Source organism: Panthera pardus, unplaced genomic scaffold (genome assembly GCF_024362965.1).
Source record: "Panthera pardus isolate Hobbes unplaced genomic scaffold, ASM2436296v1 HiC_scaffold_10, whole genome shotgun sequence".
NCBI lineage: Eukaryota > Metazoa > Chordata > Mammalia > Carnivora > Felidae > Panthera > Panthera pardus.
Window position 1 is genome coordinate 106,564,560 of NW_026526655.1, and position 26,307 is coordinate 106,590,866.

The 26,307-nt window shown below is 42.1% G+C and overlaps 1 protein-coding gene across 3 annotated transcripts in view; it reads left to right on the forward strand.

Moving 5' to 3' along the window:
- The first annotated feature begins 5,179 nt into the window (after positions 1-5,179).
- The window catches only part of CNTNAP5 (contactin associated protein family member 5), an 801,428-nt gene continuing 780,300 nt past the window's right edge, over positions 5,180-26,307 (forward strand). For all 3 annotated transcript variants that reach the window (XM_019469410.2, XM_053909896.1, XM_019469409.2), the window contains exon 1: positions 5,180-5,676. In XM_019469410.2, the coding sequence (XP_019324955.2) occupies positions 5,595-5,676 (82 nt within the window). In that variant the 5' untranslated portion in view covers positions 5,180-5,594. The remainder of the gene's footprint in view (positions 5,677-26,307) is intronic.

The following is a 26,307-nucleotide window of genomic DNA, read 5'->3' on the forward strand; positions in this document are numbered from 1 at the left end:
ATATATGGCTAGGAAAAATTAACTATAAAGATACTAACCTAAACTGCATTCCTATTGATTTTTCCATATAACTGATATCTTGATTTACAAGGTAAATAAGCATAAATGCCTTCAAAGGAGACTCTGAATTCTGGTGCAATGGATGAAGAGGGGTGAGGGGAGGGGATGGGTATACCTTTTAAAAAGTTGACAAGGCTTTTTTATATCTAATATTATCCATTCATCATTTTTTTTTTACATTTTATTGACAGAGAGAGGCAGAGCATGAATGGGGAAGGGGGCAGAGGGAGAGAGAACCCCAAGTAGACTCCACACTCAGTGCAGAGCCTGATGTGGGGCTTAATCCCATGCCCTAGGGGTCATGACCTGAGTGAGTCAAAATCAAGTCAGATGCTCAACCAACTGACCCACTCAGGCGCCCCTCAAATATTTTTCAAAAGCCTCCATGTATGCTGAAGACTCCAAGTTGAATGTTAACTGATAAATTACTTCTGAGAAACTACTCAGAGTGAGGAAACCTTATGAAGAGAAACAATATAAAGGAATTGAAAAAGACTTCAAGAGAGATGCGTTAGCTGAATTTGGAGTGCAATGGTGAGCAAAAAGTAGCCAATTGGGAAGAAGCAGTCCACAGAAGGAAGAAAGAGTAGTATGTACCAACAGAACGACGTATACCAGCTGAAAAAAACATGTTTCAGGTGAAGGTATATAAAGGGTTTTTCTATTCATAGGAGATCGATGTAAGAAGATGGCTAGTTTTGATGTCAAGGATGAACACGGTGGTTACAAGATTGAGTTTGAGATGGAACAAGGAGACAGAAGTAGCGGGGAGAGGCTCAAGTGAATTGTTGTCAACCTTTGGCTGAGGTCCATTTGCCTTAATGGAAAAGCCAGCTCTTCTGTAAAAGTAGAATTCTGCCTTCATTACCCTAACATGTGACTTCCTGTGAGGGCAAAGGCACCCGACCTAACCCGAATTCAATAACAAGCCTCATGGCAAAGGGTGACTCAAATCCATTTACCCCCAAAGAGACAACCACTTCCTTATGCCAATTGCAAGTTTTCCTTCCCAGAGGAAGCAATCTTTGTCAACTTAAAAACACCTATAGCACTTATTATCTGGGCTATTTGGCACTTAAACATATGCTAATTTGTATTGTCATCTTAACTTTTTAAACATCTTACTCTCCCAAGTCATTTTTAGCTCCTCGAGAGCAGGAACTTTTTTTTTTTCTTGCCATTTCCTACACCCTACAGGTGTAGCATGGTACTGGCCACATGCTCTAAGGAGAAAAAATCAAAAACAAAAACAAAAAAAGAAAAAAAATTAAAACATTTTTTAAAAGAAGGATGAAAAGAAGAATATTAAATTAACTTTCTGCCACATCAATATTTTTAAGAACTCTATTTTTAAAGATATGAGTGGCAGCAGAAATCATCCTGCCATCTTTACAACAAACCATGAATATGTGAAACTGAAATAATCCAAAAGTACTGAGACGCACAACAGACTATGGTGACCAATGCAGAATCCTCTCTCGTACACGCCAGGTACTCATATGTCACGGTAAATTTTACCTATTAGCTCTATAAAGACAAAGGAAAAAAAGATGGATGGGTTTTCATTTTAAGGTGTCCTGTCAGTTGGGGCCATTAATTCTGTGTGATCCTTCAGATGTCAATATCTGTCTCCTCTTAGGATATCATCTGTAACATGGAGATGGTCAAACATAGCTGCTACATGCCTCACAGCAGAATTACAGAATCAAGGAGGCAAACCACCTGTTGAATATTCCAAGGCTAAGATGCCAGGGGATGAATGCTTCTTTCCCTTCCACTCTATTAAAAGGAAGGAAGTGGGAGGGCCCAAGGGAAAATCGAAGGGACATGAACACCGAATCCTGTCCACTTCATTTCTTTTTTAAGATTTCAGATATGCGTTTGTCTTGAGAAGATGTTCCGATTTATCCTTCTAAGATGCAGGCATCTGAGGGTTTCAGTGATCCATTTTTCCTCATTTCCTAGGAGCAATCAATCTGCTCTATCTATGCATCATTTTTAAGCTTCTTCAAAGCAAGGTGTTCTGCAAGTATGAGTTCTATATCAAGCAACATGGGGGATAAGGGACGATATTCAGCTTCCACTCCAGCATTTGAAAGGTGGATTTGTCAGACTAAAAGGTTGACGAAAGAATTTCAAAAGGTAAATATCAATCTGGCTGAGAACGGTTTTAACAGTGATTAATATTCTACAGCTAATAAAAACGTGTTGGCAAAATGCCCCCAGAAGATGGTATTGTTTACACTATTGTCTAAGAGGAACAGCTGTTTACCCCTGAAATGTTAACAAATCTTAGACAAATGTCTGCTGTTTCAGGCTCAAAGTTGCTCTGAGAACAGGTGTATTTGAGAGAGAGAGAGGAAAGCTACAACTGTAAATAGCACTTTAAATTAGGTGCAATTTATATACTATACACTAGGATTGCATGTGAACATCTAAATGCAGAGTTCCAATATTTACTAATATCTAGAAGATTATTCACAGTTTGGGGGCTTCCCGTAACAAATTTCCCTAATTGCCTTTTAATATATATTTCAAGCACATTTTATTGATCCAGATAGATTCAGTTTTAAGTCACTGAAATAGGAAATGAAGCCCACATCTTTCATAATTAAAAGAAAATATTTATTTATGTAAATATTTTTTGGAGAGGTGTAGAAGATGGGATGATGTCGGGGAGCGTTAAACTCTGTGAATAAAAATCTGTACTCTCTGGGTATCATATTCCCATTTTTAAAAAGAGAGGTCTTATGGAGCAAGGGGAAATCTCACCCACGGCTAGTGGGGGAAGACATATGAATTGCTAACATCATTTTACAAAGCAATGAGAGATACCTGCTAAAGCTGAAGATAAGCATTTCATAAGATATGGAAATTCTACTCCTAAGTACATATTTGAGAAAAAGTAAGAGACGGGTATAAGAGTGCATAGTTCACATTGAGAAAAAACAAACAAGCAAACCTGGAAATAGTCTGTAGGTTCATAAGCAGAACAATTAACGACTACGTTGTGGCTTATTTATAAAATGAAATATAATACAGCAGTTAAAATGAAAGAATTAGCACTACATATATCCAAGCAAAGAAATTGGAAAAATATAATGCCGAGTAAATTGCAAGGTGCAAAATGAAACAGTATGATACCATTTATATATTGATTAAAGGCAACCAAAGTGATACCATATATTGTTTAGGGATGTAAATATGTGTGGTAAATGTATAAAAACACAATGTATGAGAATGAGAATAAAAGTGTTTACCTTTAGATATGGTAGGAGATAACTGGGATTAGACAAGAATGCAAAAGCAACTTAAATTATATTTGTACTATTTTATTTCTTCTAAAAACCGTCTGTTAAAGAACATACAAGGCTGGATAATGGTGCCTATTATTTTCTACACTCTCCAGTATTAAATTATCTACATAGGTGTTTTAGAACCTGAAATACTCAAAGGCCACAGATTGGGTGGCAGCACTTGGGACACTCAGTAGGAGAGGCAAGACCGATCAGCTTGACTTTGGGCACCAGCCCCCTCCTTACTCCTTACCCACCAGGGTAGCTTCTTGGATCACTTCAGCTTTGATGTGTTGTGACTCACCATCTCCTGGAAATGGCCGTCCTTCCACAGGTAAAGCCTGTGCCGGAGAAGTCTTCCGGTTGCCCAAGAATCTAGTAGCTGGCACAGTTATTTTCAATTAGAAGCTCAGAGACAAGAGCATCATTGTAAGTTACACGTGAAAGGACCCCCAGAATTCTCTCCTCTCTATGAAAATGATGGTGTCACAAATCGAATTGTTATTCAACTCCCTTTTAGTATTCCGAAGATGTGAGCAGAGCTCTAACCAAAAACCACAAAGTTAACCTTAGGATTCATGCAGAAGCAGCCTAGATGCTGCTGCAGGAGGGAGGATGGGGAGGGAAGGGGAGACATCAACTTCCTCTGAAGTGACTCTACCCCTAACTTGATTGTAAGCTTCACATAGGAGAAATCGTTATAGTCCCTCATTTTGTTAAGGTTTGGCAGCTCTCTGACAGCTTCCAATAAAAACAAAATAAATTGATTTATGGTAAAGCAGGAGAGTCCCCAGATACAAACCAGAAGCCAAAGACAGAACCAGGGTTTCTCATAAGCATCCAGGAAGAAAAAGAACTACTCTTTACCTCCTCTGAAATTTAAATCCCTCAGCGGGGGTGGGGGGATAGGGTGGGGGGACGGGGCCAGGGTGGGGTGGCGTGGGGTGAGCGGGCGGGGGTGGGAGGCTCAGATCTCCAATCTTCGGAGTCAACCGGGGCCCCCACCCTGACTCTCCCTATTACCACACATAATTTCTGTCTCCCTCTCTCGGAGACCTAAAGCCCGGAACATCTTACAGTGGTCGCCCCAAGCTCCCTGCCAACAGCATGGAGGGTGTGTGTGTGTGTGTGTGTGTGTGTGTGTGTGTGTGTGTGTATGTGGCCGCCCTGAAAGTGCGAGCTGTGGCATCCCGCGCGGGGGTCACAGAGCAGGGGGCGCGGACCTGACATTAAGTCGCTACATCAAAAACCCCAACACCGCCCATACCCGTCGGCCTTCCTTAGTAGGAAGCAACCCCGGGGGAAATCCTTCAAAAATTCAAGTCTTCCCTCTCCCCTCAAAATAGAAAAAGAAAAGAAAGAAAGAAAGAAAGAAAGAAAGAAAGAAAGAAAGAAAGAAAGAAAGAAAGAAAGAAAGAGAAAGAAGGAAAAGGAAAAAGAAAAAGAAAAAGAAAAAAGGCATGTCGTTAGCTCCTTGCCAAGCTTTCCACGGGAAATTCGCTCTGGCCGCTGCATTCTGTCTTGCAACTCCCTGCAGAATCCCTAGGGCAGCGGCGTTCTAGGAAAACGTGGGGGAAAGGTCAGCGCCTCTGCTCCTCCCGGGCGGGGGCGGGGCGGGAGGGTGCGGAGGGGAGGAGAAGGGAAGGGAGGGGAGAGGAGCGCGGAGAGCGCTCGCGGGAGAGGGGCCCGCGGCCCCCGGGGCAGCCGGAGCGCACGGCCGCCGCGCGGGGCCTGGAGGACCCGCCCAGGCCGCTCTCATAGGAGGGCGCGGGGCGGGCCTGGCCGGGGGCGGTGCCGCGCGCCCCGCTCGCCTATAAGGAGCGGCCGGCCCGGGTGCGGATCCCAGCGCCGGCGGCCGAGGTGCAGCGGCCGTGCGCCCGGCTCGCCGCCTGCTGTAGCAGCGGGGCTCGGCTTTGCGCCTTTAAGGAGGGGGAGCGGAGGGCGAGGCGGGCGAGGCGGGCGAGGCGGGCGCGCACAGCGAGCGGCAGGTGCGGGCCCCGCAGCTCCAGCCGCAGCTCCAAGGCAGACCCCGCTGTGCTTTCGGTGGAGCTTCTGGACACGGGATGGAGTGAAGCAGCGAGTGGCTCTCCTTGGGGGGGCGGGAGGGGGCCAGGCGGCGCGCAGGAGAGAGGACGACAGGAGTGAGAGAGAGAGAGAGAGAGAGAAGGCGCAGCGGCAGCCGCGGCCGGCGCCTGCGAATTTGGGATCCGACTGGGAGGGACCGCTTCCTCGGGGGAAATGGATTCTGTACCACGGCTGACCAGCGTTCTCACTTTGCTGCTCTCCGGCTTGTGGCATGTAGGATTCACGGCGACAAATTGTGAGTACCAGGAGCTGGGAGCGGGTAGGTGAGGTGGGGAACGCGAGCGTGGGAGAAAGACACTCAAGTGTCCACGCGTGTTCAGTTGTGCCTGCCCCGAGCAGAGGGGAAGGGGGGCGGGGGTTGCTGATTGGTGTGGTTCCATCCCTCAAACCATCCCAAAAGTTAGCTCCGATGAGCCAGCCCCGCCGGGTTGCCTGCCCTTCTCCCCGAATCGCAAAGTTCCGGGGAGAAGGGAGGGATCGCCTTCCTTTAGCCTCAAGCCAGCTCCGCGTTCTACGCCTGCCTGGTGTCTAAGCAGAGCTTTTCCTGAGAAGGGCCCCGGGTTCAGATCGTAGGCACCGAGGGCTGTGAGCTCCCCGAGATACAGATGCTCCCGGCTACCGCGCTGGGTGATAGCGGTGACAGTCTCCGAATGCGGCTGCCTGGGATTTGCAGTGTGCCCACTGCCTCACGAGACGCGGCTTTCAGCTCTCCCCCAGGCAGAAAGCTTCAGCTGGGGTATCTCGCAACCGAGAGGCACCGGTTTACTGGGATTGGGAGTTTTGGCCTAAGAGTCGTGGCCCAGTGTAGTCAAACCACAAGATCAATGGCTGCCCCTGTTCCAGAAGGAAGAGCTTTTGATGCACACTCCACCCCCAAAATCTTTGTGCCAAAGAACACATAATGAGTATGCACTAAGTGTACCCTCTGTCGTCCAAGCTCTAACCTCAGCAAGTGCAGGGCATTTAATTTAATAGGCAGGAAGGCTGGACACCTGGGGATCCGCCACCTGCACTGTGTATTTAAAGAACCCAGTTCGTCAAAGTTGAATAAATCGCTGGAGCCATCAGAGGTTCAAGCTCAATTGCTCAGCTGCCTCTCTAGGCAGAGAGAGGGAAGTTTTTCCAGCTTGGGAACTCCTAAATGAGAAAGAACGCAATTAAGCCATCTGTGTTGTTTCCAAAGATGGTTTATCAAGGTTCCTTGAGTTTCTGTGCTTGCTCCCCTCTCTGCTAACCCGGCCAGGAACCTCAGAATTGCTTAAGCACGTTGGGACATAACATCGCTGTTAGAGAAAGATGGGAAGACTACTTAGTACTTGTCAATCCCCCTATATCACTCCTCACCCTCTTAGGTCCAAGAGGACCTTGGGTAAGAGGTACTCAACCCAGTGTTGCATCTCAAGGGAGGACATTTAGACAAATGTTGTTTACTGGAAATGATCCAAAGCAGAGCCAGAGTCTCTATCTGTGATTGGAAGTTTTGGAGACTCAGAATCCATAGTTATAAGGTATATGCCTTATAAAGACTTTATGAAAGTTTGTATTCTAAAGGAGGGCTAAAGAGGTCAGTCTCTCTAAAGGGAGGAAGGAGCCAGAGGGACTTAGTTTAGAAATCATTTCAGAGAATAGAAAGAAAATGGTTAGAATCTGATGTTTCTTTTTTCCCCCTCCTCCCTCTTCCCCCCCCCTCCTCCCCCTCTTCCTCCTCTTCCTTCTCCTTTTTCTTCTTTTAAGTCAAATTGTTCCCATGGTGCTTTAGAAAAACATCTAAGTGGTTTAGTTAGAGGAAGTTAGGCATGATGCTGAGTTAGCCTGTCTACCTCCTAAAACACTAGAGGTCAGTATTGTCCTAATGATGCAAAGGTGTAGCCGTGAAATGGCTCTTTTTCCTTTAGCACATTTACTTCTCTGGAAATAGTGAATATTTTGAAGATCCACAAAGGTGGGGTGAGGAATAAGGGCGAAAGAGGTAGAACATACTCTGTAGGAATGTGGTTTGGGCTTCCTTATATAGCACCTTTTCTTAAGAGCAAAGGAAAAAAAAAATAAGTTGCAGAATGCCATTTTCTGTAAATTAATTGAATTATGGTTAATATGTTGTAATAATGCTCATGAAACCTACATGGCGTGGATTTAAGGCTCGTGCTTACTGATGCAGCAATAAAGCTAATTCTTAACATTGAAAATGGAACTTTGTGATAATGAGCTTTAGTATTTCATCAGGTGACAGTTTGATTTCCCTATTTCCAATCAACATTTCAATTGAAGGCACACTGCTTGCTAAATATTTGGGGGTCGGTGTTCTCAAAGAATGATACATGTTTTTTATCATGCCGAACAAAATGCGTTAATTCAATAGAATGGCAGCAGAAAATTGCCTCTCAAATCAGTGTATCTTGGTGGTCTTCAGAACCTGTGTTGCAGAACCTCCAAGGAAAAAAAAAACATTAACATTCCACAATTCTCCCAGACTTCAATTGTGCACACACTTTATCCATTAAATACAGGGCTTTGATTTACTATTTATCTACAATCCATTAGGAATTATATGCATATACTGAGGAAGATAAATCTCCTAATAGTCAATTTGTGTAAGTATATAGGTTATTTGGAGAGTTTTTTTCAAGATTTTTTTATATTTTGAAGTAATATTTTCCCTCATTCATGACAGTAGCCCCCAAAATGGGGTATTTACCCAAGATGCTAAATGGTACCTAAGAATGCCTGTGAACTTTGTTCAAATAAAAACAACTTTTAATTGTTTACATTATTCTAATAATAATGTGTTGATATTACTAGTGTGTGTAGAATGAGTGTGTGTGTGTCTGTGTGTGTGTGTGTGCATGTTTAATTTTCTCATAATCTGACCAAAACTTGGGTGTTCATCTGTAAGAGAGAAATGAATGCTTACCCAATTATAGATTTTATAAGTTTCTAATTACACAAAATTAAAATAAAGTCAGGTTAGAAGGCCAGCTACAGAATAGATATTAGGAATCTGTGCGGAGAACATAATTACCAACCAGTAATAAAAACTCTGGAAATTCCCCCATTCCAGATTTTCAGGATATTAAGTAGCTACAACATCTCCTTTGGGTTTACCCTGAGGGAGTTAGTTAATTTCGAATGTAGCTATGATAGACCAGCGTTAAATGAAAAACCATTTTACATATAATATCAACTCCTTTGACACAAGAAGAAACGATGTGACTTGCTGGTGTTCGAGTGAAAGTAGGAGTTTGAAATGCTGACGGGTTCTAGCCCTGGTTATGCCACAGCTAACAGGTCAGACGCCTGTCCGGTTATGCAACTTTCCCTGTACTCAGGCTTGGGTATAAAACAGCTATTGACATGCGTTTCTTCTCCCAAACAGAACAGCAGCTCAATATTTTACTGAGAAGATTCTTCAAATATTAGGTATGTTGAAAGACTATTATAATAGAACTTGCACTCAGAAGATAAAAGTAATGCATGGGATACTCACAGGGTCACTCTTCGTTCTATTTTTAACAATCGTCAGATGTTATGTGATTATGACAGCCTTAATTTTGACCCAGTAAGTCACTTTGAATGACCCTCAAGCATCTTACCTGCTGGTGCTACATACCAGGTTCAAGGAGATAACAGCCTTGAGAAAGAAAGAAACAACTCTTTATCCTCTGATGATGCCATTCATCACAGACAGAACTTCATCTAAAGTATCCTAGGACGTCACTCCTATTCATAAACATCTTCAAGTAAAGAGGTGCGATATACTTTGAGTGATCTGAAGCTTCTGCACAAACCCAGTCGATAGGTAAAATTATAAATAAACAAAGATCAGGCTGACTTTTTCCAGCAGGAGAGTGTTTGAGGTGTACTTTTGTGGCATTTACAGTCAGCAGAAGTAAAGGAAGCACTACAAGGGTGATTTGGAAGAGTCCTAAAGATTTTCCCAAGGTTGAACAGGCTAGGCTGATCTTTGACAATTCATGTGAACTCTCTTTCCCTTCAACCCTTAGAGTCCCCATCTCCAAACCAGATTCATATTTTCACCATTGGAAAATATACCTGAAAAACTAGAAGAGCAATGTTCACACCAGGGTATTATGAGAAAATTGGTTTCCATTCGAATAACCTCACCCCAGCCCCTATTCTCATTCAAATGAATAACTCTCCTCTAAATTGACGTTTTCTTTCTTTTTCATTCCACCTCTTCCCAATTGCCTTTTCTTTCTTTAGTAGGACCCGTTTTCCTTTTCTACATCATTTTACTTTTCAGTGCCCCTTTGTTACAAAACAAAGCAATGTGATATCGTTTGAAATGTTCCTAAAAGCTTTCACTGGTGATCCAAAGCCCTGTAGCTTCTTTGCCAGAACTCTGCTGAAATATGGCTAGAATATAGGATGCTAATTATCCCTGCCAGTTAGGAAGATGGGGAGAGGGTCCAGTTACCACAAAGATCATAATAGAGTCATCGTTCACTCAATGAGACTTTGTCCTGAAGATTCTGTGTACTCACTTTGAGCCAGTAATAGCATTTTTAATACATTAGGGAAGCTGTCTTCATTCATCAGATCTCTGACACCTTCTGGCAGGTGTCCTTGTAGAGGTTATTGACTTATCCTAATGATCTTGGTGTATTAACTGAAGGAGTTGTATCGAATGATTATTAAGGTCCTATCTAGTCCTAATGTATTTTTGTCTTTAACTCCTGATGTTGCCTACTGGTCATTCCATTTGGATGCTTCTGTGATGGCCATGCTGAAAATTGTTAAGCAATTATATTTAGAATAACAACATAATAGGTTTTAATTCCTACTAACTACGGTGCACTTCGTATCTCTCACTTCATATGCTGTGTCCACATAATTTGGCAAGGTAGCACAGCTAGGTAGACTTTATTAAATCCAGTTTACAGATGAGTGAATCTAAGGTTAATAGAAGTTAATAATTTTCCCAGGATCATAAAACTAAGCAATGAAAAAAAAAATCAGAATTTGGACCTGTGTCTATCTCCAAAGATCAGACTCTGCAAGCTATGAAATTAATTCCCGTGCATTCAGTTGGGGGCTGTATGTGAGTTGGCAAGTTGCCTTGGGATCCCTATGGTTAGGTTAGTCTCCATAGCTCTATCCATAGTAAAGGGCAGGGAGGGAGCAGTTTCCACCACAGCCAACTCCTGAGTTATACACTACAAAAAAAAGAAAAGAAAGAAAGAAAGAAAATTGGAATCTAGATTTGATGCTAGATCCCAAACATCACAATGGTCAAATATAAGAGGCCTTATAGCTGGATGAGCACCAGATGCTTTAGTTTTCTTTTAAAGTTTCAATAAAAAACTGGATAGAGGAACAGCATAGCCTTGATGAAGACTTGTAAGCACACACACACATACACACACACACACACACACACACATACACACACACACGCTTTCCCTCTACTGGGTCAAGTGCCCCTGGGTATGACTTCTCATATTTCCACAACACTTCTGTTAATCCTTGTCTCTCCACATAGGTGCACGGTTCCCCAATTATCGTATTTCATTTGAATGTCTATATTCAGTACCTAAAACATTGGCCGAAGGAATGGATGAGAGAATCAGTGAATGGTTTCCAACTAAGAATTTGAACAAAAATTCTTCTATGGTCCTGTTGCTAGAGTCTTTTAAAATGTATTTGGCTTGTTTTTTTTTTTTTTAACTGGCAAGTATTACTTATTATTATTTTGGAAATGGTAAGAAGACCTGACCTCCGTACCGAGTTTGAGCTAATTTTATTAACTTGCTTTTGCAATTTTAATGAACATTTCCTATATAAGCTGGAAACATACAAATATATAGCCATAAAAATCTTTCTTCATAGCCCAGGGTTCAGTATAAAAAGGAAAAGTTTGAATGCTATTTAACAGGATTTTAGTAGTAAGTTACTGGAAGGATTTTATTTTATTGCATACTGACCACATGACCCCCAGAACATTGTCCTGAGCCTCCAATGTCACCCCTCTAAGCTGTGCTTGGAAGAAGCTTGAAGTGTTAATAGTTCATATATGTCACTCATTTGAAAAACTTATTGAAGAAATGTGTCCCAACTGAAGGCTCTCTTTCCTAAACTCAGGTTTTTCTAGAAACCAGAGAAAGTAAGATGAATAAGAAAATATAGTCTATGATCTCAAGGAACTTTGCACACGGGCAGCCAGAAAAATAAATCTTTAATCACGTCAAAGTGATAAGTGCTAGAGCAAAGATAAGCACAACGTGTAATGTGAGAGACGAAATGCACATCTCGAATTGACTGGGGCATCAAGGCAGGCTCTTGGAGGAAAGAGACTTAGAAGTTAAGACTTCAACAGAGTCAGATTTCACTCACTGGAGAAATGGGGTGGGGGGTTGGGGAGGTTATCACAAGCTGTTTGTATGAAGGCTTAAGAGTAAGGTTTATTTTTGGTGACTAATCGTGGGAGCAGGCTCTAGGCAAATGGACAGAAAAATTGAGAAATCGGTAAGCAGGGAGGGGAGCTCATCTTTGCCATTGAAGCTGTGAAGCTTCATTGAAGGATTTTATATATGTAATTCGATAATACAGAATCAGGTATTTTTTTTTTTTTATCACTGTATGAAGTGTAGACTGGACTGGGCCAACACTAGCGGCAAGAAAACTAGGTAAGAGATGATCACGGTAACTCAGGTGATAATAAATATGAGCCCAAAGAAGGAATTTTCAGAATCTGTAGAGGTCACAAAGAACCAGAAAGCAAGCAATGGCCAAGCCCATTGAAAACATAGGGATATATGAACTAGTAAACTCGCAGAAGGCACAGATTTGTGGTTAAAATGTATTCTATAACTGCTTCCATTGTTTTTGACAAATGAGAGCTATAGATGCTAGAAAAGGTGCTCTGTTCTCTGAAATGAAGTTCTTCTCTGGGAATACCAAACGACCATATTCTCAGAGCAGTATATTTCATATTTGCATGACACTCTATAGCACATGCTGTCTGTATCCATCATTCTGATGCATCTTGTAGTCTGTAAATTACGCTGGATTTTGCCAGCAGAGTGAGAACTAGTCATTAAGGAATGTGTAATTAAACCTCAGTGTTTCTGTTCTTGATCCCCTTCTGGTAGGGGAGGGGGTAAACCAGAGATCATGGCTATGATCAGTGGCCGCTCTTTGGAAAGAGAAACAAAGGGAACTTGGGTGTACCACCTTGATTTGCTATCATTGGTAATTGATTTGCTGGCATAAATTCCATGTCTCTACATTTCTAATTGCTTTTGTGCATATTCTTGGGGGTTGATTAATGCCATCTGTTCACTGGATCAGCTGAATTGATTGAGTTTTAAAGGATGACAACAGTAATGTTGAAGAGAGGGAAAAAAACGAAAGGGAAATGCCAAAACACACTCATGATGTATATTATTTTTAACTATCCACCTTTGGAAGCAGAAATATCCCTTTGAAGATGGTCCAAGGCAAATAGCAGTCTAAAGGAATTTGCCTAACAGACAGATGCTGGTAGGTGTTTGTCTAGGCCACTGTTTGCTGAATATACATGTTCACTTCTCTCCCCCTCCACCCCCTTGCCCCTTCCCTCTCTCCCTCCCTCTCACTTGCCCTTCCTCTGTTTCCCACTCCTCTCTGTCATGTGGCCATGCATTTTTGATATTACGATTGGCTCTTCCCTGAGCTCGTGATTGTGTTAAGATGTGAGAAGGGGGGGAGAAAAAAAAGTCTGTTATATTCTAGCATTTCCTTGTTATAAACTACGTGGGCACAGTCACCAAATGTGAAGCCTCCCATTAAGGCCTATTCTAAGGTCAGGCCTGACAGGGATCTGCCTCCCACAGGGCATTTGGGAAAGCCCACTTGATTCCAACACCCCCTACCCATCTGTCCCCAGACAGTTCTTCCGCCAACTCCATCAGTGCCCTGAATCTGTAAATACAGGAGAAAGCCTTTCAATGCACGGAAATAATCCTTAAGACACAAAGCCCCGCTGGAGAGAAAATATAGGGATGTATATCTATGCTGATCTATACTTCATGGGGAAGAACAGACTTTTTCCTGAAGAAAAGTTAATAGAAGAGATGGTGCTGGATATCTGAAGAAGAGAATGTTCTGAGTGGGGGAGGGGCAAGGAATGGGAATGTTCAAGGTGTCTAAGAGAAGTGTTACCAACTTCCTGGTTTTGCCCAGGACCTGTGATATTCCAAGCAGGTAGGCAATGGGGCAGCAGTGAGGGAGATTGGGAGGGGTGTATGTCATAGAGTTCTGAGTTGATTTAATTCTCACTCAGCGAACATTTCCTATGGATACTAACATGGACCTTGTAGAGTTAGTACGAGGATAACGTGAATTACTCTATACAAAATGCACATGATGTGGGAATTGATAGTTAAGCCTGTTATTATAATTACGAATGAACCTCAACATGGATTCTCTCAGGATCAGTTATAATACAAATCAGGGCAAAGATGTTTCCATTCTCAGGCAAAGGCAGAAGGGCTCACACTCCCTTCATCAGGGTGAGCAGACAGCTGAGGGATTGGTAAGGCAAATAAAAACTTGTTCTCATGTTAACTCCAATGTCAAGGGGACTGTGGGGAGAATCTGTCTCCACCTGACAGAAACATGACTGTTGGGATTCCTTACGTGTTTCCCGAGCTCCTTCAGGGTATGACCACAGCTTCAGGGCCATGGCCAGTGAACCTGCTTGCTGAAAAGCTCACAAAGAGAGCCTCATGGGAGAGTGGAACAGGGATATCCATCTAGAAAAAATGAGCACATCCCTTCCAGAAAAGTGAGCAGAACTTTACAGATAATATCAGCATTATGGGGGGAAGTGACCTTGATCAGACCTTGAGAAAAACTGGTAAACCTGGGCAGGAGTCATGTGAAGTATCCCCAGTGTCCAAAGCCCTCTGTTTATAGGAGGGTCGGGCAGGAGGTTAGGAGAAGCTTCCTCCCGTACGCTGCTGAATCCTGTATGGGGTAGATAATAGCAGATATGCTCTTGTTAACATTAAGTTATAAAGTCAGGTGCTGGTACAATGATTGGTGAATCATAAATGCTTCTTCCATTTTCAAGTGAATTATTCACTCATTCATTCATTCATTCATTCAAAAAATATTTATGAAACATCTGCTGTGCATTCATTTCTGTGTGCATTCCTAAAGCCTTTGGTTCACTGACTGTCTGTGGATGGGGGGTTAGGATTGCTGTCCATGTAGTGCCAGAAACAACAACAAAACAAAACATAACAGCAAAACATAACAGTGTTTCTTCAAAACAAGGCTGTGGCACCTTGTACTCCACTCTGTTCTTGATCAGTTTATTAAACAGCCTTTCCTGTTCCTAGATCGTGTCTCTCTGCTTCTTGTCTTCGGTGTTCCTTCCCCTTGGCCCCAATTCACCTGCTTCTTAATGCTCCTTCCTTTTTGTCTCCCCTTGTCCCATCCCTCCCTTCCTTACGTTCTTCTACTCTTCTCTTCTTCCTTTCTCTGCTCCATCTCTATTGCTACCTTTTTTCATCCTGCCTTGTCTCAATCAACATTTAATAAATGGCTCGTTATTGTGTTTTGTGGCTAATGCTAACACTTTTCAAACTTTTCCACTGAAGTGCCACTCACCGGAAAAAAAAGAAAGAAAGAAAGAAAGAGAGAGAGAGAGAGAGAAAGAAAGAAAGAAAGAAAGAAAGAAAGAAAGAAAGAAAGAAAAAGAAAGAAAGAGCCTGAAAACCCAGGGGATCCTTGATTCTGCCCCAAGTAGCCACTGAAGCATGTAATTTCTTGAATTTTTGTCTTAAGCTCTCAGACATTTGCATTCTGTTCTGCATTATAGCCATGTTTATACTATGATGAAAAAAATATTTTCCCAAGATCGCCAATTAAAAATGGATGAGCAAAGTTGATTCACTTAACCCATGGCAGAGGGCCACATATGCCCAGAGGCACAGGCCTGAGCTTTCTGGCTCTTTCTTTCTCCCTACGTGTGCCTTCCAGGGCTCCTGTGTGACGAACAACTTCTCTGTGTCTCCTGTCATTTGGAGCAAAAGCAACTTCATTTGCCATCAACTGCGACTGGTCTGTGAAATACACATTATGCTTAATCAATAATGGGAGGTGAGAAGGGCTTATCCATTCACAGGAGGAAAAGAAAGCCACAAGCCTGCTAAGTGAACGGAAATGGAGCTGTTTGGAGGGGCTGTGGGCAAGAAGTCTGTTGAGTCTCTTCCAGGTCCGCCCTGCACCCCTGCTGCAGTAACCTGGAGATGTGCAAGCACATGCGTGAGGTTTTACCCTTGAGTGAATGAGCTCTGCCAGGTTACAGGATTGGGGTCAGCAGGGCAGATTCTTTCTGATTGGAGACAGGCTGAGCTCACCAGGATATGAAAAGAGAGATTAATGCCTCTCATTCTACAACAATCAGGAACCTTTTGACACAATCAAAAGAAATGAAACCAGCAGATTGGAATGTTGGAACACTGGAGATTAGAGATAAAGTTAAGTCACATGTTCCGGAACACATGTTCGGAAACCTCATCCAGTGCCCGGGGTGGTACCTGATGAGGTCTCCTTCTGTTTCTCCCCACAGTCCTATGGGACAGTCATTGTCTGCTCCATCGTAGGGTGAGGACGTGCTGGCTCGGATGGTCAGATTATTTACCCAAGATCCAATAGCTAAGAGGTGGTCACACTGGGATTATAATGCACATTTCCCCAACTGCAAAGTCTGTACTTGTTTTCACTCTACTTGCTGTTTTCTCGAACCCAATGCCAAGGCTGAGCCGTTCTTGAACTCGAGTTGATGTTCAGCCTTGCAGAGCCAGCCTTCTCTCTGACCCAGGGTGAGAAAACCCTTGTCAGGCTAGACCTACAGACTCCTCCCAGTGTCCAGGTTTACCTTTTCCTAACCTTACAGGCAATCCATTCCCTACATCTAAAAGTCCTCGTGGCAAGCACCTCCTGTGCCTCTAACCGTTTGTAAAAGTTGATTGCGTTACTCATTAAAGCTTATGCCATCAACTGTCCATGGCCAGGTTCCGTGCTGTCACTACCAGCCCCATGGATTCCATGATCAGTGCCCACTGTTAGTGTCTGTTCAGTTTCAGCCTCCTTTGAGAACTTCCTCAGTCAGTGCAGTATTTCTTTTTCATCTACATCATACTGCACTGCTCCTGGGATTTGTTAGATGGATTTTCTGGGGGTTTTATTGTTGGTTTGTTTCTGTTGTTTAAGTTTGTGCTAATAAGAAAAACTGTATTTGTGATACTCAAGTCACAGGTTCAAATAAGGCAAAAATTGGATGGCCTTCAGATCTGTTCTGCTTCTTTGGGCTCTAGTGTTCATCCCACACACAGTCCAGAAGGTCCTTTCATCCAGTGGGTGTAGCTGGGAGGCTGCGTTTAACAAGTACATACCCAGTACCATCATTCTTCGCACAGACTGGGTGCAGTGATGAGCCCCTGCCCTGTTGTCCTTGTAGTGTCTCCTTGATGGAGTAGGTCCATGTGTGGACCTCCTTTTATCACAGCCTGCTGGAAAGCCAGGCCAGGCAATTTTCTGCTTTATTTTCCAGCTGTCTGGTGCTTCTCCCTTCCATCTGGGCTGTTGCTTGGCTCTGTTTTGAGGTCTGTCTTTGTGTGTCTCCTTTGTCCTCTTTTTCAGCTATTTTCTTGTCTCAGTGGACCTTCTTGCTTGGGTTTAGAGAGGCTAAGTGACTCATTTGATGGCCAGCACTCTCACGGTCTTGCCTCTTCTCCTCTATCAGTGACTGCTTCAGGAAAGGACACTGAGGCTTACATAGACGCTGTGTTCTAGCTCTCAGAAAGAATCAGTGTTTCAAAGAATAAGACCTTAAATATTTAAAAAAAATTTTTTTTTCATGTATTTATATTTGAGAGATAGAGTGAGACAAATTGAGAGTAGAGGTGGGGAAGAGAGAGAGGGAGACACAGAATCTGAAGCAGGCTCCAGGCTCCGAGCTGTCAGCGCAGAGCCTGACGCAGGGCTCGAACCCACTAACCGTGAGATCATGACCCGAGCCGAAGTCGGACACTTAACCAACTGAGCCACCCAGGCACCCCAGGCCTTAAATATTAAAATGTATTTCAAGAGCAGAAACTTTTGGCTTCCAAAATGAAATCTTACATCGAATTTCTGTATGTGAAAGAAATTCCAACGATTGCTGTTTGGGGGAAATAGGGAGAGGACATATAGAATTTCACGGCTCAGTCTACTCTTCTCTTGCTGTTTCTTTGTAGAAGTACCCTGTGAAAACTTAGCCTTAATTGCAGGAATCTCTGAGTTTACAATTTTATGAAAAAGTGATTAGGCATAGGAGAGTGTTGAGGAAGGAGGAGAATGGCAGCCTCCATGGTGGCCAACATTTGCTGGTGTGCCAGCAGCAAGGCCACCCTAGGTGCCTACCATCTGCATCTGCTTGGAACAGTTGATGATTGCTATTAAAGTTATTAAATTTTTTTTTAGTTTGTTTTTTAAAATGTTAATTTTATTTATTTTTGAGAGAGAGAGAGAGGGAGAGAAGGAAAGGGGCAGAGAGAGGGAGACACAGAATCCGATTCAGGCTCCAGGCTCTGAGCTGTCAGCACAGAGCCCAATGCGGGGCTCAAACCCACGAACCGTTGAGATCATGACCTGAGCCGAAGTCAGACACTTGACTGACTGAGCCACCCAGGCGCCCCAAGGTTATTGACTGTTTTAAATATTATCTCTGCCCAGGTGCCTATTGTTAATACTCTTTGAAAATCTATTTTTGTCCTGATGCAATTTTATATAAGTCTTAGGACAAGAAAAGCTTATTGGCATTTACAGAATGTAAAAGATAGTAGCTTATACAGGATGTGTCCTTTTGTTTTGATCTCCTTAGTTAATATAGTTCTTCTTATTTTAGAGAAATATTATCTTGTAAAGGCCCTTGAATTATCTACCTCCATCCCAGGTGTTCCCTTTGGACCATCTCAAAAGCAGGGATTTCATGTTAGCGTATGGTGACTAGCAAAATAACTACTTGATAGATTGAATTAAAGCATAGACAGCTTCCGTGAAACCCAAGTGCAGACAGCACCTGGATGAGGGACAGTATAGAAGCGAACCCCTGAATGTGGCAGTCAGTTCACCCATAACTGGGCGGACTGTGAATTGTAACCACAGGCTTGTGTTTGCTTATAGTGCCGTGGATTAGGAAATCACACTGACTCTAGACTTAATGCTGTACTTGCTTAGGAAAATAAACCCCCTAGCAAACTCCAAATGCTCTTGCTCTGCATCCTTAATAGAAGTTAATATAATAAATAATTTAAGATAATATATATGCATCCATATATATATATGTATATTTACAATATATTTGAGTTATTATTCATTTTCTTTTGTGGTTAATGTACCAGGTAGAGTTTTACATGTGTATACACTCTATGCAACTGATTATTCTGGAAAATGTCAAAATTTATTATCCCCCAAGGTCAATATTGACTTGGGTGTCGCCTTTGTGAATATTTACCTCTGCAGATAATGAATTGAAAGGGGCATTTGGATGGAAATTAATATCTATTTATTTTCTGAAATCGAATATGTTTTGCCAGAAAGGTGGATAGATGCTGGGCAGAGGGGTGCAGACACCTCCCACTGTGGCTGCTCTGGTTCAGGGCGGTATTCAGTAAGCATCCTTTGCATTCTGATTTGATGTGGTTATTTTTTTTTATGGTTCTTTCACATGGTTCTTTTACCTAATAGACAGAATGCAGATCTTCAAATATATTCAGCTTGACATTTCAGTAACATAATCGGGAGATAATGATACGTGAGCATATGGATAAGTATACATGGGATTAATGAGCACCTTGGCCTTGGAATTTATGTAGGCCAAGATGCTGTTACCTGAGAAACTCAAAGCTCCTTCAACAATGATCTAATTAAATGAAGAATACAGGAAGAGACATAAAATTGCAAAATGGCTCCTTTGGTTTTAAGGTATCGAGTCTTTGTCTTCAAATGCCCTATGGCATGTCGTGTGTTTTGGAGATGTGATATGTATGTCTGTGTAAGCCTGTGTGTGCATGTGTGTGTGTGTGTGTGTGTGTGTGTGTGTGTGTGTGTGTGTGCATGCACCTGTGCACGTAAAGTACTTGCTTCCGTATTAACAAAAGTTAGCACCACATGTTTTGGCACCTTCTAATATATCAAACCAGGTTGAAATTCTCTCTAAAATTTGAGTATGCGGGATGCCTGGGTGGCTCAATCACTTAAGCATCTGACTTCGGTTCAGGTCATGATCTCACAGTTGGGGAGTTTGAGCCCTGCCTCGGGTGAGATCAAACCCCACTTTTGGTGAGCACAAGCCCTGCTTTGGGTGAGCCCTGCTTCTCTCTGTCTCTCTCCCTGTCTCTCTGTCTCTGCCCCTTGTGGAATTCTCTCTTTCTCTGCCCCTTGTCTTTGCCCCTCACTCACTTGTGCCCCCCCAATAAATAAACAAACAAACAAATAAATAAATAAATTGTGAGTCTGCAATAAAAATATTTCCTGCTGTTCTTGTCATCCCTGTTTTAGCCATACGCACACACACACATACACACATTGAGTAATCTGGGTTACAAAGAACTGATAAGACATTTAAATTAAAGTGTAATTGTGGCAGGTGCTGTGTGCTGTCTTATAGGCATGGCATGTACATATGTTTCTCTGTACAAATATTCACATACATTATGTTCCTGATTTTCTCCTTTATAAACAAGACGGATTAGTTTACCTGTCATGTCAGCACATCTTCTCCAGCCGTTAATGGCCTGATAAAAGATTTGGACTTAGGAAAGAATATCATAATTAAGCACACAGACTGTAGCTTAGTAGTCAAGGGAATAGACCACTGTGCAAATTCATTAGTGAAGTTAATCCAAAAAACATCAGAGCATGTGAAACAAAATCAATTTAAGGGGACAATGTATAACTCTATTGATGTTCTCACCCTTGTTGATACATTGTTTGGGGTAAAGATTTCTATGTTTTCTGTATAAATATCAATTTTATTGGATAATTCAATGTGACTTATTGGGTTCCTATAGCTAAGTGTTTTGTGGCTTCAATGGGAAAATGATGTCATTCTGCATATGGGGAAATAAAAACACCTCACTGGATGTCCAATGAAACTCCCATTTTACACACCTTTCAATTCTCATTCTAGATTAGAAACCAAAGCCAAGATGGCGCCTCTGCTTTTGTTGTGCTAGAAAGACTTGATTCCTAGAAGAAGCCAAAGGCATTGGGAAGTTTCTTTGTCATTGTTTACATGTGCTTATGCATACATGTCTGTACAAGACACATATGTGCTCAGTGTCAATTAATTTAGTTTGTGCTTCTCTTAACAAAACAAAACAAAACAAAACAAAAACCCTGATAGTACTAGATCAGGAGTTCTCAACTGGAAGTGATTTTGCCCCAGGAAACATTTGTCAATGTCTGGAGATATTTCCAGTTGTCACCTCTGGAGGCTTGCTACTGTATCTTGTGGAGAGAGGAGCCAGGGATGTTAACTAAGCATGCAGCCGTGCACAGAAATGCACCCCCCAACAGAGAATCAGACAAGTATCTAGTCCAAATTATCACAGTAGCCAAAGGCTGAGAAACTATAGTGAGATCTGTCAGTTATTTATGGACTATCGTGTGTTAATTGAAAAACAACAACAACAACAACAACACACACACACACACACACACACACACACACACACACTAAACCTTTTTCTAACATCTAGTCCTATCGCAAGATCCTTAGAATAGAAGAAGAAATATCCTGGTCCTGATTTCTCCACTTACTGGCTGTATGACTGTGCTCATCATTCCATGTTTTTCCCAAGCAAGGTTGATGGTATCTGCCCTATCAGGTTTGTGAATAACAAATGAGAGAGGGAGTGTCTTTGGAGAAGCTGCACACATATATTTTTGATATACTGATAATATATATATATATATATATATATATATATATATATGCATATAATATTTTTTATTAAAAATATTTTATTTTTTGGAGGAATAATGGTCTGGCTATACTGTCCTGGTAGACTAGACAAACAAAGGATAACAGGGCGATGTAGGCACAATGTGAAGAGGGACCAAGGCGACACATCCTGGACTGGGAATTGCAAGGTAAATTTCACACTATTTTTCAGTTTTTCTAGTTACCTTGTAGTTCAGCTTTCAGTCTTGAACATCATCTGGTCATGCCACTAGTCAGAGTGCCATGGTGCCCCCGTGCAGTAGTGAAAATCTGTTTCATAGCAAAGCATTTTCTAATTATTTATCTTTTTTTTCTTCTTTTTATAGCCCCATGCGCGCGCGCACACACACACACACACACACACACATGTACACATATATATATATATACCCACATATATATGTACACATATATGTTTACATATATGTATATATTTGGGAAGTTCTGGGAAGAAAGAAAATGTGCCAAAGTGGTCTATGACTGGTGCTTCCTGACAGTCAGGAAGGGCCAGGAACCAGTCTATTCAGATGACATTTTTCTACCTCATCTAACAACTCATAGATTAGTTAGATAAGGATCCTGGCTTTGATTGCTTATCTACTCCAAGCCAATCTTCAATTTTTAAAAGCGGTTAAAGCAGAAATACAGTGTTTAATTTGTCTTCTCAATGGAAATGGGATGATTGGCCTTGGCCTCTACTGGATTTCTGCTTTTTGAAAAAGACAGGTTATAAAAGCCAGAAAGTGCAGAATTGGCAGAGACCTTTGAAATTCCGTGGTGAAGCCGTAACATGTATAGCCCATGTAGATCTCTACATTCCCTAAAAGCATTCCAGACAGTTGGCAGCTCCATCCTACTTTTTTTAAAGTTTATTTATTTATCTTGAGAGAGCGAGAGATAATGAGTGGGGGAGGGACAGAGGGAGAGAGAGAATCCCAGGCAGTCCCTGTGCTGTCAGCACAGAGCCTGATGCAGGGCTGGATCCCATGAACCGTGAGATCGTGACCTGAGCTGAAATTAAGAGCTGGACACTCAATGGACTATGCCCCCTGGGCGTCCCCATCCTACACCTTATAAGCATAGAACTATGACTTCACAAGATAGCTCACTTTCCTCCACAAAAAATAAAGTTCATAGGGCATCCTTTCTCCCTTTGTGCCCAACCCTACACCCATGCACCACTAGAGAACTGCCCTTAGCTCTGCTCACCGGGGCACTTCACACCATGTGTTCTCCCTCATCATCATGATTTTTCTGCGAGTCCATCAGGGTAGCACCCCCATTTGTCTTGGTCTTCTTTTATTTTTCCTACAACATGGTTCCCCCTCCTTGCACTTCCCGCCATCACATTCCACTATTTTGTACACATTCTACTTTGTCAACGCTGTATTTAAAATATAGTGTCCACAGGCCACCGGGGCAGCTTAGTCGGTTAAGTGGTTGACTCTTGATTTTAGCTCAGGTCATGATCTCCCAGTTTGTGAGTTCAAGCCCTACATCAGGCTCTGTGCTGACAGTGCAGAGGCTGCTTGGGATTCTCTCTCTCCTTCTCTCTCTCTCTGCCCCTCCCTTGCTCATGCACACTCTCTCAAAATAAATAAATAAACATTAAAAAATAAATAAAATATAATGTCCAGAATAGAACACAGTCATTCCTCCAGACTTGTCTTACTGACCTGTGGGAACAACAGTGTGGTGACCATAAGGAAAGCCTGGGTTCCAGGGGAGTTTCAGAAAGGTTTTCCAACAACATAAAGCTTTTTTTTTTTTTTTTAAATTTTTTTTCAACGTTTTTTATTTATTTTTGGGACAGAGAGAGACAGAGCATGAACGGGGGAGGGGCAGAGAGAGAGGGAGACACAGAATCGGAAACAGGCTCCAGGCTCCGAGCCATCAGCCCAGAGCCTGACGCGGGGCTCGAACTCACGGACCGCAAGATCGTGACCTGGCTGAAGTCGGACGCTTAACCGACCAAGCCACCCAGGCGCCCCCAACATAAAGCTTTAAGTTGAAAATGAATCAAGCTAGAAAGCGCCATATAGCTGTGTCGTGTAAAGGCCATTGGTGTCTTTTCTGCATTAACTTAATTAACCCTCTGTTGATATAAATGGTTCTCTTCACTCTGTTCAAGGATATCTTGCAAAAGTTTTTCTTGTTGGTTTCTCCTAAACCAAGTAACCTAGAAATTTTCATCTTACCTCTATCTTCAGAGATTTCCCCGATCCAGTCTTGGGCCTCTCTTCTGTAGTCTTCATTACTATTACTTTCCTCTGAACCCTTAAAGCTGGTACTATATATATATATATATATATATATATATATATATATATATATATATACACATACACACACACAATATATATATATATATATATATTGTATATACTATATATATATATACATAGTGTGTGTATATATATGCACTATATATATATATATACACTATATATATATATTGTGTACACAATATATATATATTGTATATACAATATATACATATTGTGTGTATATATATATGTATATACATATATACGTATATATATATAAAACGTCTTTAAGCTCTTAATTATATACTGCCTTTTATTGGCCTCAGTTTTGTTTCTTTTCATCCAGAATATGTCTGGTTGCAATTTATCATAAGAAATCATAGTCTCTGTTTATAATATTAGTAGCTACCATTATTGACTGCCTACTGTATACCAGGCTTGTCATTAACATGCATCACCACTAATTGGCCCCACAACCCTATATGGTTAATGTTTACCAAGCACTATATTCTTTCCATGGAGAAGAGAATTTTAGACCCTTGCTAGGAGCTGAGATTCTAACAGCTTTTTAATATATAATTCTGGTTGACTGGAGGAAATCACATTCGTTTCCCAAAAAATTTTGGAGTACAGTTCCAAACTAGGAACTGATTTTAGCTCTTGGTGTAGACACACATTCAACTTCTGAATATAAACCATGGTCACTTTGATAGTGGCAGACAGAGTCCCACCAGCCTGGGGTTCTACCCTCCCAAAGCCATCTTTATGGAGATACCTGTATTGGTCCCTACTCAGGAGCCCCCCCACTCCGTGATTTTACTCTTGCTTAAATTTTTCTTAAAGCCCTATGGTTGTTCCTGTCTCCTGTACTGTCGTGATGATGGATGCTGTGAAATGATCACAGCATGTTTGGGGACACGTATCATTCAGGGTGACCTCATCTCTGAACCCAAGCTTTTCAACTGTAGCTTTAGCACAGTTGAAAGAAAGACACACTGCACACACACACACACACACACACACACACACACACACACACTAATTGGTTCCTGGAGAACCAATTTCATTCAAAGGTTAAGAAATGCACGTCATTTTGTTATTTAAGAAAATAGAAATGTTCTGGAGCAAGATATAAAATATCACGGAATTTTCAAATGAAACCTAAGATTTCAAACATGTCTCTGGCTTCAAAATGTGTATCCAGTCATGGTTTAAAGCCTCACTCTTCTCTGACTTATGGACTCCTCAGGAAAAAACTTGGTAAAGAATTTCTGAGTCCATTTCTGTGGGCATATGTTAAGCCTTTCGGCTTGTCCTCCAGTTGAAAATTTCTTTCTCAGGGCACCTGAGTGGCTCAGTCAGTTAAGCGTCCAACTTCGGCCCTGGTCATGAGCTCACAGTTTGTGGGTTCAAGCCCCCCATCAGGATAGGCACTCAGTGCAGAGCCTGCTTAGGATCCTCTGTCTTCCCCTCTCTCTGCCCCTCCCCTGCTCCTGTGCTCACTGTCTCCTCTCTCTCAAAAATAAATCAACATAAAAAAAAATTATTTCTCTAAATCTTTTTTCCCCTTTAAGGCAGTGACTAGATTGTGTTACAACAGAATGATGTTATAGTTGTGTGTGTCTCATTTCTCATCACCCACTGATCAAAGGACACTGTGTGGCTAATGATAACATTAACACTCACCTTTTAAATTCTAACACCAGTTTTTAAACATACTTCCGCTACTGGCTTTATGTGTAGGGGAAGAAAGTGGAATGAAAGGACATGACAGAAAGCCCATATCTTGCCCCAGCTTCCCACCCATCGTGACCTTCTCACAGAAAGTCCAGCAGGGACTGTGCATTAGCACTCTCCAGGATTTATATTTTGCATTGAAGAGGTGCCCGTGACTCCCCTGAAATCGTGGATGGACTGCTGTGTCTGTGTATGCATCTGTGCATTCTTCTTGGATAAAGGGCTTATATTTCACCTGATTTCCAAAACATGTCCGTGACCCAGAAAAGACGAAGAGAGAAAGATTTTGAGAGCCTCATTACCCTGCGTGTCCTCAGGGAGGGGAGGAGGGGAAGGTCTTACTCTAGATGCCAGGGATTGTGAATTTTATCTATGTGTGCATGAGTGAAGCATTCTTTCCCAGCTTTTGACAGGGTGGTTGTGAGCTCCTTGCCCCCCCACCTATCCCGTGTGTGAGAAGGAGCCCCTCAATGAGGACAGCCATATAAAATCTAAAAGACAAAGACAAGAAAGAGAACCTCTGAGATTTCACAGTTTTGCCAGTGGCCAAATATGCACGTGGCAAACAAGTGGGAATTTATACAGATGAACATTTTTTATTACAAAGAAAGGAGATTTAAAAAACTTATTCAGAGCCTGTCCCTTTGTCTTTTCCAACCCCTCCCCTGCCATGCCTTCACAAAAGAGAAAAAGAAAGACAAGAACAGCTTAATGTCTAGAATTTGCAAGTCTCTGAATATCCCCCTGAAAACAGCTACCCCCCACTGAGAAATCACTGAACCTTAATCATTTTCCATGGCTTCAGAGGAAAGATGGCTGAGGTATCCATTTTTTCCTTCAAATGTCAGGTGCCCACAGCAAT